General features: G+C 46.8%; 1 protein-coding gene across 7 annotated transcripts in view; it reads left to right on the top strand.

Moving 5' to 3' along the window:
• The window catches only part of CDK5RAP2 (CDK5 regulatory subunit associated protein 2), a 171,797-nt gene that overhangs the window by 74,474 nt on the left and 76,483 nt on the right, over positions 1–20,840 (top strand). For all 7 annotated transcript variants that reach the window (XR_007122225.1, XR_007122226.1, XM_047699454.1 and 4 more), the window contains 5 exons: positions 2,342–2,512; positions 6,345–6,482; positions 13,892–13,989; positions 18,450–18,580; positions 19,983–20,092. Coding sequence is in view for 5 of the 7 variants with exons in the window: in XM_047699454.1 (XP_047555410.1) it covers positions 2,342–2,512; positions 6,345–6,482; positions 13,892–13,989; positions 18,450–18,580; positions 19,983–20,092 (648 nt within the window). In the remaining 2 variants the exon portion in view is untranslated. The remainder of the gene's footprint in view (positions 1–2,341; positions 2,513–6,344; positions 6,483–13,891; positions 13,990–18,449; positions 18,581–19,982; positions 20,093–20,840) is intronic.

Here is a 20,840-nt window from a genome sequence, read left to right as displayed (position 1 = left end):
CCTCTCCATCCGTCCAACAAATACTTACTGAGTGCTGTTCTGGTTATCTGTTGTATTTGCCATTCCCAGGTGACGCTGACAATGTTGTTCTAGGGACTGTGTTTTGATAATTCTGGTTCTTTTTGGTGGGAAATGGTATTTAGAGACTATAGTCTGGATACTGGGGAGGATGCTGATTTTAGGCTTTCTTGGTGAGGGAAAGGAAATAACAGAAAATAAAAGTTCATATTGATATTTCCAATTCATATTTACAGTGACATGTTTTTTTTTTTAATTTTTTTATTTTTTCAGCATAACAGTATTCATTATTTTTGCACCACACCCAGTGTACAGTGACATGTTTTAACTTTATATTTGTTTTGGTATTCTCTTAGGTTTGTAATCTTGGTTATCACGTTAATAATTACTTATTTAATAAATATATATACCCACACACAGTTTCAGAATAATAACACAAATATTATTTCTTCCAATATGATTACTAAAATAGTGTTAAGATTTTCTGCAGTAGTCCCTTTTGTCCTTAGAGAAATAGCCCACTAGGGGTATACAAATTACTCTTCTTCTTCTTCTTTTTTTTTTTTTTTTGTTTAAGACTTTATTTATTTACTTGAGTGAGAGCACAGAGGGAGAGAATCAAGGGAGAGGGACAAGAAGACTCCCCACTGAGCAGGGAGCCCAATGCGGGGCTCGATCCCAGGCCCCCGGGATCGTGACCTGACCCAAAGGCAGATGCTTAACCGACTGAGCCAACCGGGTGCCCTAAATTACTCTGCTTTTAAGTTACTGAAATAATTCCTTTATGTTTGGTTAACCAATCAGCCTGATACACAGGTTTATTTTTTGTTTGCTCCGCTTCTAGTTGTAGGAGATTTTTATTTTACTTTTCAAATAGTTATCCAAACATTTGGTTTGCTTCAATGTTACATTTGTAAAATGAATTCTGCTCCCTCCTTCTGCCTTGTTCTCTTTTTTATTTCCCTATAAACAACCATTTAATTTATTTTATAGTTAAATACATGACAGTATGTCATCCATACTTTTTTTCCCTATTGGGGTTTTCCTGATCCCCCACCTGAGCAGTATATTCTGAAGATTACTTTCAGGCTTTGTGTTTATTTATAGAGTACTCATTCCTTCCTCTTCATTGCTTCAGAGTGCTCCGTTGTGAGAATGTACCTTAGTTCATTCCTCTACGGTGGATATTTGGGTGGTTTCCAGCTCTTGCTGTTCTGAATAGTATTTCAGTATTACAAATAGCATAGATCCTGAGGTGGCTCAAATCACACTGTTTGCTGTTGGTTTTGTGTTTTTCCCCTTAACATTATAACACAAGCATTTTCCATGTTAATTGTAAATGTCATTATTTAAGATTTTTTTTCTGATTGTGAAAGTAATATAGACTGATTTAGAGATTTTAGAAACTCAGAAAAATTAAAAAAAAAAAAATTGAAAGTCCCCACAGCCCCTCTATTTAGGTATACTGTTATTCTTTTTGATGTGTTTCCTCATAGCCTCAACAATATTTTGTATAAACATTTAGGAGACAATGGGCATCATATTGTATAGTGTTTTTGTTTTTCTCATAATTGTGCATTTTTTAAAAAAGATTTTACTTATTTATTTGAGAGTGAGAGTGCGCAGTGCGGGGTCAGGGGAAGAGCAGAGGGAGAGGGACGAACTGGTTCTCAGGTGAGGGCCAGACCCAACACGGAGCTCAACCCCGGGACCCTAAGATCATAATCTCAGCGGAAACCTGAGCTGAAGCTGAGTTTCTAGAGTCAGATGCTTAACCAACTGAGCCAGCCAGTGCCATAATTGTGCACTTCTTTAAATGCCATATTCTTTTTTTTTTTTTAAAGATTTTATTTATTTATTTGACAGTCAGAGATCACAAGTAGGCAGAGAGGCAGGCAGAGAGAGAGGGGAAAGCAGGCTCCCCGCTGAGCAGAGAGCCGGATGCGGGACTCGATCCCAGGACCCTGAGATCATGACCCGAGCCGAAGGCGGAGGATTTAACCCGCTGAGCCACCCAGGTGCCCCAAAATGCCATATTCTTTATAGTTAATTCCTTATTTAAAAAAAAAAAAATTCCCTGTTATTGGATATTTAGTTTTTTTTTTCAGTATTGCAAACAATGTTGTGCTAAATATCTGTGCATAAAGCTTTTTCCAGATTTCAGCTGCTTCTTAAAGCTGGTTTTCATCAGACTTTAAAAGAGAAGGAAGTGCACGTTGTTAAATGCACGTATTAGCTTGCTCTCATATAGCGGTAAGCAGGAGAGATGATCATCTTGAAGTGCTTATCAAGTAAGTTCTATTTTTTCTTTTTCTTCGGGTAGGACCTTAGAAATGAAGTTGACAAACTACGCGATGAAGTGAATGAAAGAGAGAAAGCCGTGGAGAATCGTTACAAGAGTCTTTTGAGTGAAAGTAATAAGAAATTGCACAGTCAAGAACAAATGATCAGAAGTCTAACAGGAAGCATCGATCCAAAGGATTTGTTGCTTCAGGTACCATAACTTCTTTTTCTTTTGTATTTCAATCTGTTGACTTGGCACAGGCTGCTTTCTTTAAAAACTCTTTTGCAGAAACGTTTGTATAAAAATAAGGCTGACAATAGTGACGATAGTCTTCACTGCTTTATGTCAGAACGTCAGAGCTTCCTTTATGTGCTCTGGGCATCAGCCACCATTAAGAAGGGAAGGACCTTGTTCTGGGTCATGAGATGAGTCCACGGCAGAGCCCGATGGAGGCCCTGGCCTGTTCCGCCATAGTGGCCAGCTCGCTTCACAACGGTACTTCTGGTGTGTCTGGAGTGTCTGCTGCTCCGTGGTGTGCCAGGCCCTCTCACCCCTCTGTGCTTTTCCTCTTAACTGTCCCCATTTGGTCTGGGAATACCCTTCCTGTCTGATCGTGTAGCGAAGTTCTGATTTAGTGCAGGCTGACAGGTGACCGTGGTGGGTTCAACACGGGTGTTGAGCTCTGCTTCCTACTGGAGCCTTGTTAAAGAGACAGTGGAGGGGTGAAAGATACAAGCCCACAGGACTAAGAGCACTCTGCTCTATGCCTTCGCGGTGTAAAGCCAACAAGAAGCAAGCTGGTGTAGCCTACAGAGCCCAGAGAGGCTCAGCAGGCAGTAGAGGGACCTGGTCCCTGTGTAATCGGGAGATTTGGCGGGAATGCTGGGCAGTTAGGTGATCTTTCTCTTCACTAGCAGGAGATGGGGGTGGGGAGAGCATGCAGTTTCCTCTCTGGTGACCTTAATAAACCAGGGATGGGGGAAGTGGGTCACCAGATGCACCTAAAGGCAGGAGTGGGTCTCTTGAATGAAAACGGGAGTGGAAATGTGCATCCTCAACATTGAGAGTCCTCTGAGGGGAGAAAAGACAGATGGGTATCTTCCAACAGAACAAGCCTGTCCCCACCTGGTCCTCTGCCAGTGAGCCTGCCATTGGTGTGTTCTTTCCACTCTCAGAGCTTCTGAGCACTTTTCCCTTTAAAGGTAGATGGGGCGGGGGGCTGAGCTCCCCAAACAGGGGAAAAATGTGTAAGAGGAAAGACAGACAGACAGAACAAGGCTATGTAGAGGCCATGGAAATAGAAGAATGAGAAGCAACCAGACAGCTTTAAAAGACCTCAATACTGTGACATCTTTAGATAAGAACTAAGATCAGGATCGGATAAAAAAGATACTTGGAAAAGAAGAATGAGCTATTGGAAATTGGAAGTATGATTACAGATATAATGAGTTTAATAGGAGAGTTAGAAATACTGGAAGATAAAGTTGAGTGAATCTTTTAGAAAATAGAATCCAACAGAGAAACAGATACGTGAGGAAATAAGAGGGAAGGGACTGATTCAGAAGTTCCAGTATGTGATTGACCAGAGGTCCTGAGAGATGGGGCACGCAGAGCAGAGGGAGGGGAACCCTCAAAGCAATGGGAGAGCTTGCAGAGTGAAGGAACAGGCACCTGTGCATTGAAAGGGTCCCTCTGCTTCTAGCACAAATAATGGTGAGATGCCCACTCCCTTGTGAAATCATAGCACGTGAGGATAAAGAGAGGATCTGAAAGGTTCCAAGGTGAAATGTGAAGGACCCAGAGCTGGAATGACATCGGAATTCTCAGCAGCAATACTGGAGGCCAGAAGGCAGGAGAGCAGGGCTTCCAGATTGCTGAGGAAGAATGGTGTCCGGCCTAGCATTACATACTCAGCTGAGCCAGCAGCAAGAGTGAGGGCAAACAAAGCCGTTCCCTGACATTCAGTGCCAAAACCCCTCTGCCTCCTGGGGACCCCATGCAGGGAGCACCTGGACAGTGATCCCATACAAATGAGGAAGAAGCCCAAAAGGAGAGAGACATGGGATCCAGCAAGTAGGGGATTCTCTTGGGATGTGGTGACGGGAAGGCCCAGGATGCAGAGAGCTTGTATTTGAGCTCTTGAGACAGGGCCTCAGCTAGGATTTCTCCAAGAAGTGGAAATGGAACCCATCATTGACCTGATGTGTCTGGCCCCATCTAGAGGCATTTTAAAATTCTCTTAAGGGGCGCCTGGGTGGCTCAGTGGGTTAAAGCCTCTGCCTTCGGCTCAGGTCATGATCCCGGGGTCTTGGGATCAAGGCCCTCATCAGGCTTTCTGCTCAGCGGGGAGCCTGCTTCCTCCTCTCTCTCTGCCTGCTTCTCTGCCTACTTGTGATCTCTGTCAAATAAATAAATAAAATCTTAAAAAAAAATGCTCTTTAAGAGAGTTTAGTGATAAGTCTACCTTAAGTACCTAATTTAGTTTTATGAACTAAATGAATAAATACAGTAAAGCAGTTGTTACTAATTCCAAGGAAAGCAAAGAAACAAATCCAGAAGGAAATGTAATCTCAGAAGGCTAGATGGGTGAGGTGTGCCCAGTGTTTGTGTGGTCATAACAGTGCGAATGCGGACTGTCGATTAAACTGAAATTGTGTTGTAACTATGAGGATGATTTCTGGGGGTGGGGGCAGACGTTATAAGAACTAAGTCCTTAAACTCCTATGGTAGGAGCCAAGAGATAAATCTTAAGAAGTCAGTGGGACACCTGGGTAGCTCCGTCAGTTGAGCGCCTGACTCTTGATCTTGGCTCAGGGCATGATATCAGGGTCGTGAGTTTAAGCCTCGTGCTGGGCTCCACACTGGGCATGGAGCCTACTTGGGAAAAAAAAAAAAAAAAAGTCAAGCAGGTGAGAATAGTAATGTAATGCAAATAGCAGAAGAGCCTGAGGAGTTGGAAGTTGTTTTTTCCTGGGAGTGGGACCCAGAGGTGTGAAGTGTGAGGTGGGGAGGGGGGGCCCAGTTTTTCATGTAAGCTGTGCCGACTGTTGTTAAACAATGTGCACGTATATTTGGACTTTTAGAAAAGGAAAATGGAAAGTGTGAGTCAAGCACAGCTGTATTATGGCAATTCTCGAAAGTTCGTGTTGGGCATTTGATTTGTTGTTTTTGCTGTTTATAGTTTAACAGGTTTTTGTAAGAAGTTGCCTCTGTTTCTTTTGTGTTTGTGCGCATCTAATTTCTCATAAACGTTTGACATGCAGAAGTAATTCTGATAGGTACTTAGAAATAAGATATGGTTCTTGCCCTTAATTTTTGACCTAAAGTGGACAGAGACCTCGTTAAGGAGTTACTCGGTTTTAAATAGTTAGGAATAGGTTCTATGCTTGAACTTGGCCAAAAGACCAGAGAGACGGTGTCTAGTCCTGTCGTGTTGTCAAATGCCAGACCTTCTGAAGGGGTCAGTGATGTGCGTCATTACAAAGGACCCTTTCACATGCGACCAGACCCCAAAACAACAGTCACAGCCTTTCTTCCTAGAAGTCAGATCTCTTCGTAGATAATAGATGGTTTAAGTTTTGTCAAATGTGTGATATTTCGAGAAAGACTGGGTTTTGTTGGGTTGCGATGTACTGTTTCTCTAATCACCTCAGTAACCTCCTAGGATAGGAAATAGACCCAGAGGCCACACCTTGGCCAAGGGGGACCCAGGATGGGAACCCCATCCTGTGAGGCCAGGGCCTGGGCTTGGTCCTCCATACCCACCGGGCGGCCATCTAAGGGGTGAGGAAAAGAGCATTTTGTAATGACTGCCGCCACCCCTGCCGACGCCATGGCTGCGGGTTGCTTTTCCCCTGGTGGCAAATAACAAAGGCACTTGCATTAATTTTGTAATTGCTTAGTATTTGGGGATGATGGAAATTTTTTTGAGGAAAAAAATGTGAAGAAAAAATAAAATGTTTTCCCTTAAAGAGTTTTGGACAGTCTGTTAAAATTTTTTCTCTTGTTGAAAACTTCCTTGTGATTTGTTTTGTTTCCTTAGAAATTCAGTGGAAAAGGTTCGGAAGCAGTACAGCAGACTTGTCCTTCACAGACTGGAGGGGAGCTCGGGGTCAGGACTGAGGGCTTCTCCGAAAAGTGCTCACAGCGGTCACCAGGCAGCAGCTGCATCTTCTCGGAGGTAAGCTTGGCTGGACTTGAATGTGTGCAGGTGAGTGCATGTGCTTCCTGACACGCGTGTGGTAACTCCTCGTTACCTAGAGCCCCTCCAGTGCCTTCCTGCCAGTGATTGAGCTCATAAGAGGTTGGAGGAGGGTTCTTAGACTGTCTGCCTTAGAGATGAGTACCCTTGGGCTGAGCGCTGGTGTTTGTACCACACAGGAAACTGGTAAATCACAGCTTAGTTAGAGATGAGCCCCTTATTTGCTGTCCCAGGGTTTACCTCTCAACTGTGTAATCTCTTTGTATGTCATTTCTACGTAGAAACTGGCCCAGCAAGCCTTTCCTGGTGTGGCCTTAGGTCGCTCTGCGTCATCTCTAACGACAGCTGACTTCTTACATGTTCCTGAAAACGCCGTGTCTGCACCTCTCCCTGTGCCTTTGCATGTGCTGTTCCATCTGCCTGGAATGGCTTTTCTCTCCTCGTTTACTGGGTGACTCCTGAATATCCCTGAAAGTGCCCCTCTGCTGTCACCTTCCCTGAGGCTTCCTCCCTGGTACATGGCACTTTGCATGCCCATCCTTGCGTTGATGTTACAGGATCCGCCTTCCTGCTGCCCTCACTGGAGCCCCTACACACCAGGGTTGGGCACTTTGGGTTAAGGAACTGGGATTCATGTCTAAATCCCAATGCCTAGCCCAGTCCTTGGCCTAGTACGGGTTTGTCGAGTGAATGAGTGAATGGTTAATTACATTGGTTTGTGAGAGGCGCATACAGATTGTTCTGAATCCACACCCCCACCCCAGCTTGCATGTAATGCAACTCGGCAGCCAGATACGGGAAAGGAAAGGAGCTCATCATAGGCCAAGTTTTGTTTTTTTAAACCTGGCTTTAATTAAGTTCATACATTCCAAAGACAGAGAACTCTCTTACGCAAATTAGTTCTTTGATGAATGGCTCTGATCAGACTTGTGGTTTTGTGAAGGGTGATTTTCAAAATAATTAACAACCGGTGTAGCACGGGCGTCAGAACAGGCTCAGGCAGTGGGGCTGGAGTTCCTGCTCTCGTGTGGAGACCAGCCCTCTAGTTACTGGCTCTTGGAGAGGTCCCTGAGGTCCCTGAGGGGTTTTGGGGGAGGGGCTGGGGCCACTGGGCTGGTTGGGCCCTTGGTAGTAGCCATTGGGCTGTGGGTCAGCTCAGCATCAGCCCTGCTCTGGGGGTCATCAGTGGCTGCAAGTGGGGACTTTTTCTTAACTCTGACCATTCGTGGCTTGCATTTTGCCGTTTCTCTTGAATGAAAGTGTCAGCATGGAGTAGTGGAACTCCTGGGCTGGGCCAGAAGTCTGGAGGCCAGGATATTTCTCTGGGCTCTGTCACCACTTGGGGGATGTCAGTCACGTCTAATAACTAAATCTCAGAGGGCTAATATTTTGTGAGTCAATCTTGCATTTAGTTACTCAATTTTGGCCAAGTTTAATTGGCTGTTAAGATGCACACTAACCTGGGGGCGCCTGGGTGGCTCAGTTGGTTAAGCATCCGACTCCTGGTTTTGGCTCAGGTCATGATCTCAGGGTCATGAGACTGAGCCCACATGGGCTCCATGCTCAGTGCTGAGTCTGCTTGAGATCCTTTTCCTCTCCCTCCTGTTCTGCCCCTCCCCCTGCTCACACACTCTTTCATAACTAAATAAGATCTTTGAAAAAAACCTATAATAAGGCACAGTTCAGTGTTTTGAAACAAGGTAGCAGCCCATCAAGGTGTTTCAGATGGACAGATCTTCACTGATTTGAGTGCATTTCGTCAAACTTTGCTATTTTGAATCCCGTTTCAGTCATAGAAAACGTGTCTAAAGGTTGAATGAGATGTTTATAGATTTATTGAACAGGCTGAGTGTTTTACAGTTTCATCTCACTAGTTTGATCAGCTACCACTTTTTTGGTTTCTTGCACTGGGCGATGTCTGCACTTCACAGAACCACATGTAAAAAGTCATATCATTTTCAGTTACACTTGGATCCTGGTGATGTTTAAATTACTGTGCAGAATGCCCAAGTGCTTTAGCAAAGGCTTTAATTCTGTTTTGCAAGACTAATTGCAAATTGTGGATAAAGAATTATAAATGATCATTTTGGAATTATAAATTTCTTGGTGCCCGTCTACACAGTCCTAACTGTTACAGCCTATGGTTTTCTCCTCCCCAAGAAAGGTGTGCTGCACTTCTTTTTCTGTAGAAAACGTGGATTTCTCCTGCGGTGCCTTTGGCCACTTTGTGTTGATTTAGGGTTTATCCTCTGCCCATTTCTACAAAGAACTTGAGGCTGTGATGAGGTCTCCGTGGACTCAGGGCAGTCTCTTTTGCCTCTAATCACTGTGTGATCCTGAGAATTAATGCTGGGTGATCAGGGAATTGAAGAATGGGGAGGAAAGCACACTGACTGCATTTAACTTGTGCTGTGGCCAGAGATTTATAGCCTGGCTACTGACATGGTTGGGACATCAGTGCTGAGTTTCCCGAGTATTAAAATAAATGTCTTTGTTGCTGAGCTGTGACATACCTACCAAAGCAGACGCCATCCATCTACCAGGCCGCTAAATTGCCCTGCTTACCAAGAGGGGAGCCATTAAGCTTTCTCTTTACATATCTGCCATCCCTTCAGGTCGTGGTCTGCGCCTTACATGTGTTTCCTTCAAATAATTGAGGAAGCCCGGCAGAGCAGGGAATGCTCTGGATTTGGTGTTGGAATGTCAGTTCTTCTTTCTAGCTCTGTGACCTTGGGCAGGTCACTTAATCCATCTGAAACCCACCTTCCTGATCTGTAGATGGGGGACTTCCATGCTTACGTCCTGATAGGACTGGAAATAACCGAATGCATTAGTCACTAGTTAAGGCTCTCTGGGTGTAAGCTGTAGGATCCAACATTGAGTCGTGTGGTCACAGCAACAGTGGTGGAAGGGAGTACATACTGCTGGCACGCCGGGGGCTCTCCCAGGTGCCCAGCGAGAGCTGAGTAGCTGTGTCTTGGACAGGGTGAGACTGTGGCGGCCCTGTGGACACCAGAAGCCTTAGACTCTAGGGCTGTGTGTTTGATGTGACACACACCCAGTGTCCCAGACTTCTCGTTTCTCAGTTGAAATCTCTGAATCTGAAGACAGAATCATCCTGGTTTGGCGTGGGTCCAGGGCGCTGGCTCACTGAGCGAGGGATCTTCCAGGGTCTTGCCCCCGTGTTTTAGGGACTGTTTTCAGATGACACAGGGAAGTGGTGAGCTGGGTGGTCACACCAAGGGCCATGGGGAATAAACCTCAGAGTCAGACACCAGTAGGGGTGTGGCTGTCATGGTCTTTGGGATGAGAGGCCCCTGTCTGGGTTGTTTCTTGTTTGGAGGAGCAGGAGTAGGGGTGCGGTGGCTTGTTCCTGCTGAGCAGGTGCTTCTTGTCTCTCCCCTCGGGGCAGCCTGGCCCCACTGCCTCTACGCCGAGGAGATCTGGTTTGTCAGCTCTGCTGAGAGAGCCAAATGACTTCATTCTAATGGGGCATGATTCAACGCAGGGGAATAGGTGATTGATGAAATGGGACCCAAATGGCTCTGTAGAGTTCATTTATTTAACATGGGTGAGCTATTTGCTTCTAGGAAGACGTTGACTCACTCTGACTTCCATTATGTAAAATATCCACAGGAATCTCTGCTCTTAAGATTCACGTTGGTCCCTGTGTTTTCCTCTTACCTACTTAATCATCAGGTCAGCAAGTATCTGGGGCAGCATTTGGTCTGCGCCAGGTACTGTGCCTGGCCGGGGACATGGCTGCCGACATGGGGTCCTCGGGCCTGTCAACAGGTGGTTGGTACGCCGGCTCTGGGGTGAAAGTGAACAGAGTGCCCTGGGGGGCAGAAGAGGGCATTTTTCTCAGTCAAGGAAGGCCTCCTGGTGAGAATTTGGCCTAAGCAGACCCTGTAGGGTGCTGGGAGTGTGTCAGTGGAGAGGGATGAATGATGGTCTCTGCAGAGGGGAGGAGCTTCCCCCTTCCTTACCCCACTACCCAGGGAGCGCAGACAGAGGGCTTCCTTCGTTCCACTGAGAAGGAAGAACAGGGAGCAGGGAAGTGCAGGTGTGGTCAGCTGGTGGGTGGAGGCTGGGGGCCTGGGAGAGAGGGTTTGGAGGAGCTGCCTCCAGCCAGAAGGGTAGAGGGGAGCTGAGCCAGACATCCCGGCCCTGACCTTGCAGGGTGTCCTCTGCAGCCCGGCTCACCGCCATCCAGTTAAGACACAGGGGCCACAGAGTCAGGATTGTTTCCCTGGGCACCTGCATTCCACGTCTGGAGTCTACTCCATGCAATAGAAGTCCGTATTTACCTGTTTCTTTTCCTAGCCCTTCTTGACTGGCTTTGAAGTGACATACCTGAGCACAAATCTGACTGCCACTTATTAACTGGATGGACTCAAATATTCTTTTCTCAGAGAATCAGTCTTTTCATCTGAAAAATGGGAAGCTTAACACACCTCCCTGGTTTCATTTAGAGATGATATGTGTAAAGCGCCCAGCAAAGGCCCAAGACATAGGAATAGAAGTATGGCTGACACTTACCACGTATTGACTTTGTGCCAGGCATCACTGTGAGAACTTCGTGTAGATTAAGTCATTAAATCTCCGTCACAACCCTCTGAGCTACGTAGAGTCATTACCTTCATCTATAGGTTTGGATACTGAAACAGAGGGGTTGAGGAACTTGCTCAAGGTCACACAGTTAGTAGGGTCACATACTCTTTTTTTTTTAAGTTTTTTTTTATTTATATATTTGGCACACAGAGAGAGAGATCACAAGCAGGCAGAGAGGCAGGCAGAGAGAGAAGGGGAAGCAGGCTCCCCGCTGAGCAGAGAGCCCGATGTGGGGCTTGATCCCAGGACCCTGGGATCATGACCCGAGCCGAAGGCAGAGGCTTTAACCCACTGAGCCACCCAGGTGCCCCCGGGTCACACACTCTTAACCATCACTGCCCTTCATGTCAGTTCTCAAGAGGCAGTGGGTTTTTATTTTCTCTGTCATTTTCGGCTGCCTTTTACATGGCTGACAATGACTGTGTGACCCTGTCAAGCGTCCCAGTGCTCTGCGTCCAGTGTGCAGCATTGATGGGTGAACTGAAGAGCACAGGCCTCAGAGTCTGGCTGCCTGGGCCCACACCCTGCCTCTCCCCCCGACCTTGGGCCTGCTGATGGCCATCTGTGCCACAGTCCCCTCATCACGGAAATGAGGGGAGGTGTAACACCTAAGCTCATTGGGTTGTTTTGAGGACTCAGTGAGAAAAAGCCCAGGGAGCACTGAGCATGGTGGCTGACGTTGTCTTGTTAGCCTGTTAAATTCTTGCCTGGGCTCTTCTCTGGGACCCTCTGTTGACACACATGGTGTGTACAGGTGGGAGCCGGGAGAATCCCACATGACACTGTCACTGTGCACACGAAGCATATGGAAGCTCCTTGTGCCAGTGACATGTGGCATGATTTACAAAAGGGCCTGACATTTCTAGTAGTCTGAGTAACTAACTTATCCTGACCAGAATGGTGGTTTTGCATTTGCAACCCCTCCCCTTAGCGGGTGGTGCCTCTGCCTGGTTTTGCTCGGGGCTAGAAGCTTAGCCGCATCCCTGCAGGTCAGGGGCTCATGACCTTTTTTGCCCTCTGGATCCCCACTGTAGTCTGCTGAAGCCAGGGATCTCTTCACTGGAAGAGGATTTAAATGCGTAAAATATAGGCATAGCATTATAAAGGAAACCAACTGCGTTGAAATTCGGTCAGTATTTAGAAAGACGCTTTGGAAGTGGCGCTTCTCTGTTAACCTGCTCGATGACGAAATTGTGGGGTGAGTGTGGTACTGCCGTGGTTATGAAGTAGTGATGAGAGTAAGTACTTCAGGATACTCGAGGTGCCTGGGACACACACAAACTAGCTATTTCTTTTGATGGCCGGGTCACAGGAAAACGCGGATGCTGCTGTGGTTCGTGGCAGGAACAGTATTCCTGCAGTTTCTGCGGGGTTACAAGCCCCTGTCCTAGGTGCTGTGTTGACTTTAGGAGGAGGCCTGGGTCAGCAGGAAGGACGGGGGCTGCCCTCAGTGAGCAACCCCCGGGGCATGGAGGGACCCCACCCCCCACCCCGGCGTTCAGGGAGCGTCCAGTCCATGCAGGACACCGTGCTAGATATTCTGCACGCTAACTATTTATTTTCACGTTCTTTTCTTATTCTAAAATAATTTCACACTTACAGGCTTGTTTCAGGAATCAAGGATCTTACTTTTCCCGAGGCATCCGAGAGTATGTCGCCCACATGGAGCCCTGTCACCTCTGAATACTTTAGTGTGTACTTCCTTGGAGCTGGGACACTGTCCTGCTCAGCCCGGCACAGCCGTCAGGAGTGGGTATAAGCAGACTCTCCACGACTTCCGATCCTCAGACTCGCTGCTGTTCCACCTCTTGTCCCACCAAGCCCCTCATAGCCTAAGGATCCAATTCAGGATCACACGTTGCTCTATCTTGATTCTTTAGTCTTCAGTCTGGAATAGTTTCTCTGTCTTTCCTTGACTTTCTTCGTCTTTCCTTGACTTTCCTACTTCTGAAGTGTCTGAGCCAGTCATCATAGATTGTCCTTCCATTGGGGTTTGTCTGATGTTGCCTCGTTGGTTGGGTTCAGGTCCGTGTCTTTGGCAGGCATGTCCTCTCATTGTGTCCTGTCTGCTGGTACACGATTTCGATTTGCCTCATTGCTGGCCACGGTGACTTTGATAACTTTAGGAAGGTGGTGTTCTCTAGGTGTCTTGACTATGGGTCCTCTTTTTTCCTGTCATTAATAAGTAGTTTGATAATAAGGGTCTATGTAGATATCCCGATACTCTGTTCAGACTTTCCCCCACTGGTTTTCACTAGTCTCTAAGGTCACATGCTTGGTAAGCAGCAGAGACCCATCTCAGATCCCTTTGTCATCATTCTGTTCGGGATACCTTTAGAGTGCAGCTCACTTGGCCTTTTCTATTTCAGTGTAAGTCCCTTGTCCCTAATACCAGGTTTGGGTAGATGCACTTCTCATCTTTGGAGCAAGAGCAAATGTGGAAAGCACTGTTGGTAGTGACGAGAAAGCGAAGACCAGCAGCCCTGAGGGGTGGCAGTTCCATGAGGGCTGTGCTGGGCAGCAACGATGCTCCTTTTAGAGCTGCTGTTCAGTATTGGAAGCACACCTCCTGGCTTTGTTCCGAGGGACATGGTGACAGTCATTCCCCCACTTCTCCTGCAGGTGGTGCTCTCTGACTGTGACCTGAGCCAGGGCCTGGCACTGGGGATCACCTCCGTCTGGATTTATAAACTACTCACATATGTTTGCATAATGTCAGGATGTACTCTTTTGAAATTCTTCCCTTCATGTCAGATACCTATTGTCATTTCCAGGAAAAGCAGCAATTAGACTATGAAGAGCTGATTCAGGTCTTGAAGAAGGAGCAGGACATCTATACACATCTGGTGAAGTCTCTGCAGGACCCAGACAGGTAAGGTTACTATTTGGACATCATATACATACGCAGACACTCGTATTTTGAACAAACAGTGTTGGTGTCTGAGGCAGCAAAGCCCTCCCTGTTGATTTATGGAGCTTAAAGTGCTTGGATGATGGTTGCCTTCCTTAAATCACATAACCTTATTTTATATCAAGAATTATCTGGTTTTGAGGCACCTGCCCGGCTCATTTGGTTGAACATTTGGCTCTTGGTTTTGGCTCAGGTCACGATCTCAGAGTCATGAGATCGAGCCCCATGCCAGGCTGTACACTCAGTACAGTGTCTGTTTGAGATTTTCTCTTCCTCTTCCTCTGCCTCTCCCCCCAGGCACTCTCTCTCTTTCTCTCTCAAATAAATAAATAAATAAATAAATAAATAAATAAATAAAATTGTCTGATTTTTGGATTGATTTTTTATCCTAATGAACGTAGGATAAAAAAAATAATAATAATACTCGTTTTTATTGTACTTTATCATAGATTTAGAAAGTGCTTCTGTGTGTATTATCTTATACAATCCTCAGAGCTGTTCTGTGAGGTCATATTGTTATCCCCGTGGTCCATGAGGCCATGAACACTGAGAGAGGTGAGGTGACTTGTCCAAAGTGACACCGGTGGTGAGTGGCCACACTCAGGGATTCCAGCAAGTTTCTGTGTCCTGGAGTGACTTGTGTCCTACAGGATTTTGCTGAGATGATCTTGTTCCGGGGAGGTGTGTGATGAGAGCCTCCTGTAGGTGAGTGGTCGTGCTCTCTCCTAGCTCTGTGCATAGGCAGGTGGGCCCTCTGGGCCTCAGTGATTTCTCACACTACGATCTTCTCTCTACACACAAGGGTAGTTACAGGTGAAAGGGTACAAGGTATGGGGTTCATTTCAAAACCATACAGGAGCAGAGGAAGTGGGTGGGGATACTGTTGGAACAGGAGCAGCCATGGCTGCCTAGTGGGCAGGGCTGGGGTGTGAGTAAACGGGGAGGGAGGGGCTCCTGTATGAGCTTTTTAAAATTTGTGTATGTTTAAAAATTTCTAAAATAAAAAGTTAAAATATTCCCCCTCACTGCCCCTTCTCTGAAGCCTTTCACTCTGGCTGGAATGGTTTTCACTGTTGCAGGCCGTGTGCCTTCCTGCCTCTGCCTTTGCTTGGGTCCCACACCCTACTGTAGTCTCCCTGAGGCCCCTTGAGAATTCCTCTGGAGGGCTGCACTTGTGAGGAGGCTGTTGCTGTTTGTCTGCCCTCACGGCTGCCCCCGCCACCCTTTGGGTGCTTGTCCGTAACCGGCCTGCCCCCTCATCAGGGCCGTGTGCCCCTCAGGGCGGAACCCCGTCTCCTCAGCGGCTCCGTTTCCCAGCGCCTGTCGCCGCGGCTGGGTGGAGTGGGCACATGGGAAGCGCTGAGTGGATGAGGAACCCCCCCACCCTACGCCAAACCTGTGTCCAGTCTTCTGAGATAGGAGATTGTTTTCAGATTTGTTGATCTGAAGTGAGTTTAGAGAAAACGGAAGCATGCTGATGAAATTCTGGGAGTAGGCATCACTCTCTAAAAATGAGCATTTTCCAGAAGCCTTAGCTGCTTGGCATGACTGCTTGGGAAGCGGGGAGTGAAGCTGGGAAGCTGGGGTGGGGGGTGGGGACGGGCCAAATCCCGGCAGCTTCTCTGGGTCCTGTGCCGTGTGGGATGCTTAACAGCACCTCAGCTTTTACTATTGCGTTCCAGAAGCGCCCTCCCCTGCCCCAGCGTGACGGCCAGCAGTGTCTCCAGATAGTGCCACATCTCTCTCGGGAGGTTAAATTGTCCCCAGGTGGGAATCACCACTATAACTCAGGAGAATCAGAAAGCTCGGCTTGCGAACATCCTCTTTCGCTTGGGAGGCGCTTGGATGTGTGGACGGAGGGAAATAATGCGTGTTGCGTGTTGTGTGTCTCGTGTGTGTTTGGCTTTGTGCTAAACTCTCTCCCATGTAACTGAGAGTTAATCCTTCAAACAGTCCTGAAAGGAAGGAATTGTTCCCATTCCACAGATGAGGAAGGCGGCCAGGACTCAGGCAGTTTAACCGACTTGCCCGAGGTCACAGAGCTAGTTAGCGGTGGCGTACCATGCCGTGCCCTGCCGTGCCTCCTCCCACTCCGCTGCAGAAGGAGGAATGCACAGGGCTTTTGTTTCTTTCTAGGTGAAATACCTTTTGTTCCACCAGCTCCTCACACCTTGAAAAGGCCCCGGAGTTAGGGAAACATAAATGATAGACACGGGAGCAGCAGCTGTGTACTTTTCACCCTGTCAGAAAATGGAAGAGGGAGGGAAGCAGTGTTCCTCAGCCCTAATCGCAGCAGCTTTGCTAAAATAATCTCCTTTTTTCCCCTGCTTAAGTGTCTCTGCAGCACGATTGCATCCAAGCGAGTGCTGTGACACCTCTGTGAGGTTTTTCCATCAGCCTTACAAATTGATCATTATGATTGTCTTGAAATGGAACTAGGTACAAGCTGCTGGTAGGGCCCCTTCCTTCGCAAGAAGACTGCTACACCATGAACCATCGTCAAAGCGGCGAGCATAGACGATTAGACATAATGGTTTATTTTCCTTCTGATATATGTTGGTTTGTATGTGCGGTTCGATGGATGGAGCTGGAAAAAATCTCTGAAAGAGAGTGGGGCTTGAGTCTGTAGCACAGACATTTGGAGCAGTAGCTCCTAGCCATTTTGGGGCTCTGGACCCCTTTCGAAAAATCTGATGAAAGCTCCTTGGCCCTCTCCTTTGGAAGATCCACATATTACATTTTTGCAGATAGTCTCAAGGTGTTGATGGACCCTCTTAGGGACCCATAGGTCAGACACTGGACAGGGAGTGATGTATTTTTCAGGACTTAAGAAAGGAGGCTTTCTGATTTGTTAATGTGTTTTGCTAGTCTTGAAAAATGTTCATATACTTTGACCCAGTAATTGCACTGCTGGGAATCGGGCTTAAGAAATGAACCTGGATGTGAAAGGCTTTAGGCACGGAGATATTCAGTGAAACATCATTTATGTTATGCAGATATTGGCTGGGGTCTCTGTTCCTCTGAGAGCTAGGTGCACTCCGTTGAGATTCCGGCCATGTGCCACAGGAGGTGGAAGCCAGAGCCCATCTTGTGGGTCTGCACCACCCAGATCAGTAGCCACTAGCCAGGGGACTATCAACATTGGAACTAAGAAAAATTATCCATTCAGTTCCTCAGTGGTTAGCCGCGTTTCAGCAGCTCAGTCGGCACACTCTTAGCTAGTGGCTACTCTATAGTGCATATACAGAACACTTCTAACTTCCAGAAAGTTCTGTTGAATAGTACCCCAGGATTTCTGGAGATTCTGGGAGGTGTGCATTTTAATGGCCTCTTCTGAATTCTGGGTTGCTGGTCTCACGCAGGCTCTCTGTGCAGGTCACACCGTGTCACACTGACCCAGATGTGAGACTTGGCACTCCCCACCTCAAATAAAAATCCATCCCACAATGCATTTGTGAGTGGGGCTGACCTATGAAAGCCGAGTTCTGTTGGCCCCTGAATCAGTCCTTTCTTCCCTCCTATTATCAACTCCCTCCTTCTTCTCTCCACTTCCTTCCTGCCCCTCAGTTTCATCCCCAGTTCCCTGTCTTTCAGGAATAACATATTTGCTCCTCTCCTCTCATTTGAAGCCTGGGTGCCAGGTGACACTGAGGCTCTGGAGAGCCTCCCCTTCTACACCCAAGCCCTTGCAAGGCATTACTCCAAACAGAGAAATATTCTGGGGAATGACGTTATCTCTCCCTGTTTATACCTGTAGCAAAAACTTGGAAATGACCCAAATGTCCACTAATAAGAAGATGAGTTCGACTAAACAGTGAGACATTCACCTGATTAATATTACAGAGTCATTGAAACTGAAGCTTGCAAGTAATTTCTGAAAATATAGGGAAATACTTACGTGAGGAACACACAATTTAGTATCATGCGTCAAGTATTATTTTCACCTTGTAAAAATACTCAGGGAAAAAGATTGGGAGGAAATGCAGTCTGGGGGTGCCTGGCTGGCTCAGTTAGTAGACTGTGTGACTCTTGATCTTGGGGTTGTGAGTTCAAGTCTCACTTTGGGTAGAGAGATTACTTAAAAATAAAGTCTTAAAAAAAAGGCATGCACCCTGCCCCATGTTAATTGGTAGTGGATCATGGTAGTTTCTTAATGCTTTTGTATTTCAAACTTTCCATAAGCATATATTTACTTTTATAACCAGAAAAAAACCCACTGATGACCTGACAGTCGAGGGGAGGCTGGCTGGCTTTTGTATCTTAAAGCACAAATAGGTCTGTTTGAAAATGGCTGGTGTCTGTGGGTAACATACAGACGTGTTGAATCACTATATTTATCCTACACCTGAAACTGTATTACCCTGCATGTTAACTAACTGGAATTTAAGTAAAAACTTATTCTGGTGTCTTCCTTTACCAAGTATCAACAGCCTGCAGACTGAGTTAAACAGCATTTTCGCTTTGCGGAAGCAGCTAGAGCAGGACGTACTCGCCTATCGGGATTTGCAAAGGACCCTGGAGGAGCAGATCAGTGAAATTCGGAGGCGGGAAGGTGCGTGCTCTCTTGTATGTGTTTCCTTCTGGTTTTCCCACGTGGAGGGCCTTGGCTGAACTTTAAGAAAGTCCCAAAACTCCAATAGGGGATGAGGAGCCCCCAGGATTTCATCTGGATTCCTCTTTTTTGTGGTGACCATGTTAATGTTGGCCCTGCGGGTCTGTGTGTGTCCAGCTTCGGCCTTCGTGGAAGGGCTCAGTGTGTCGTGTCCATTTGCCTAGCGGGGCACCCGCTGCAGAGTCTGGACCACACAGATGCATGGCACCGAGGTTGCTGTTCGTGGTGAGACTTTGCTCTTATTGTTGTCACGACCACCACAAGTGGATTCCTTAGGGGCGGCTACAAGGTGAGGGGCCTGTGGTTCTAGCATTGCTATGCTCATCACAGCAACACTCGGCCCTCTCCCTTGCTAGAACCTGAGCCCCCACAAGTCTGCACCAGTATTCACTTACTCTCTGTCTTGAGTCTGGTACCTAGCACGTATGGGTACAAGGATTTGGCAGTGGTGGGCTTGATGTGTCTGAAGCACCTGCTGTGTACAAGGCACAGGACCAGGCACTTCACTTCTCATCTCTGGATCTGAAGATTACCCTACTGGCCAGCATCAGTGTTGACTTCATTTTACAAATGGAGAAACTGGGGCTCGGGCTGGGGGCGGGGGTTGATTTACCCATGTTCAAGCCAGAATATCATCCTTTAGAGTGTAGGTCTTTCTAGTACATTAGGTGTATCAGTTCTTATCCCCAGATTGTTAAATGAGATCGTGTTTGTAGACAGGCATCATTCAGTAGATAGCCTGCCCTTCCTCTGTGCCTTCCCTCCCTGTTGGGATGTGACCTTTGGCGCAGAGGAAGCAGACCTTTGTGCAGGTGACCAGAGGTTCTCTTATCTTAGATCTAGCAGCCAATTTCTGCACTTGCTGTGCTCACAACCACAGAGCTCTCTGGGGCCAGTAAAAAATACATCAGGCCCTTTTATTTCCCTGGAGCACTACCCTTGAGGGTCACGTCTAATTTTCCTGAATTCTCACCTAAACAGAATCACTCCCTCATTTGAACTGAAATCACCATTCGCTGGTGCCACTCAGAGTGGTCTCTAGGTACGACACTTGATATACAAATTATAATTCAGAATAGGCCACAGTGAAATTCTGCAGCCCATGATGAAACCATACATTGAAATATCAGCCTGTAGAGAAAGAGGGAAAATTACTTTTGCTCCAAAGGTGGTACATTCAACTCCCTATTTGTACTTACTCCCCTTGTAGCGACCCCCACAACCCCCACTTCTCCCAATTCAAACTGCCTTATGTGGATTATACTAGGATTGGGTTTGGAAGGATCTATTTCTGATATGCTTTTTCTCCTCCTCCCTCACCCCCCCCCTTTTTTTTTTGCAGAAGAACCATTTTCATTTTATAGTGATCAAACTTCTTATCTGAGTATTTGCCTTGAAGAGCCCAATCGGTTTCAAGTGGAACATTTTTCTCAAGAAGAACTTAAGAAAAAGGTATATTGACCTGTTAACTTTTGGTCCTTTGTTGGTTATTTGTTGTCTCTTGTGTTCCTGATCTGAGGTGTGAGAATCTGAAAGCCCCTTTCCTCTCCTTCCTTCCCTCTCTCCCTGCCTGCCTTTGCTCCTTCTTTGTTCCTTCTGTGTTTGTTACCTGGCATGCCCTCCCCCGTGCCTGACACCCTCCTTCTCAGACTGGAGGACCAGCCCTAGCTTGATCTTCTCTAGCAAATGCTCTCCAGACCCTCCCTCAGGTCATTCTCCTCTCCTCTTGTACCTAACTGCACTGATGTCGTGCTCATCCTGATCTGGGATTATCCGGTTACTCGTCTCTATCCGCACCAGGTTGTGCGCATCACTTCAAGGTAGTGATTGTATCTTACTTATTTTTGATTTTCCAGGACCTACCCCACACAGTGGGCGTTAATACGTGCTTTCTGAAAGAATAAAGATCCAGACTTGATAAGTAAATCTCTCTTTAAAATTGGAAACCAGGTTTCTCAATCTGTAGATTGTTGGTGTGATTAGAGTGGTTTGGTACTTCAAGATCCTAACAAGCACTGATAAGAGTAGGAAGTGTGAGCTCAGAGGAGACTGTGATTTATTATACAATTATCATGTATGTATGACAGATTCGGTTTCTGTCTTGGAATAATTCACATTCTAGCAGAGTAGTAAGACGTGTAAACAGCTGTGTGCAGTATGGGGTGCAGGGGTTGCTGAAGTAGGTGGATGTGCAGGGCAG

The sequence above is a fragment of the Lutra lutra genome, chromosome 13, assembly GCF_902655055.1.
Source record: "Lutra lutra chromosome 13, mLutLut1.2, whole genome shotgun sequence".
Lineage (NCBI taxonomy): Eukaryota > Metazoa > Chordata > Mammalia > Carnivora > Mustelidae > Lutra > Lutra lutra.
Note: the sequence above shows the minus strand (reverse complement) of the source record. Positions and strands in the feature narration are given on the sequence as shown.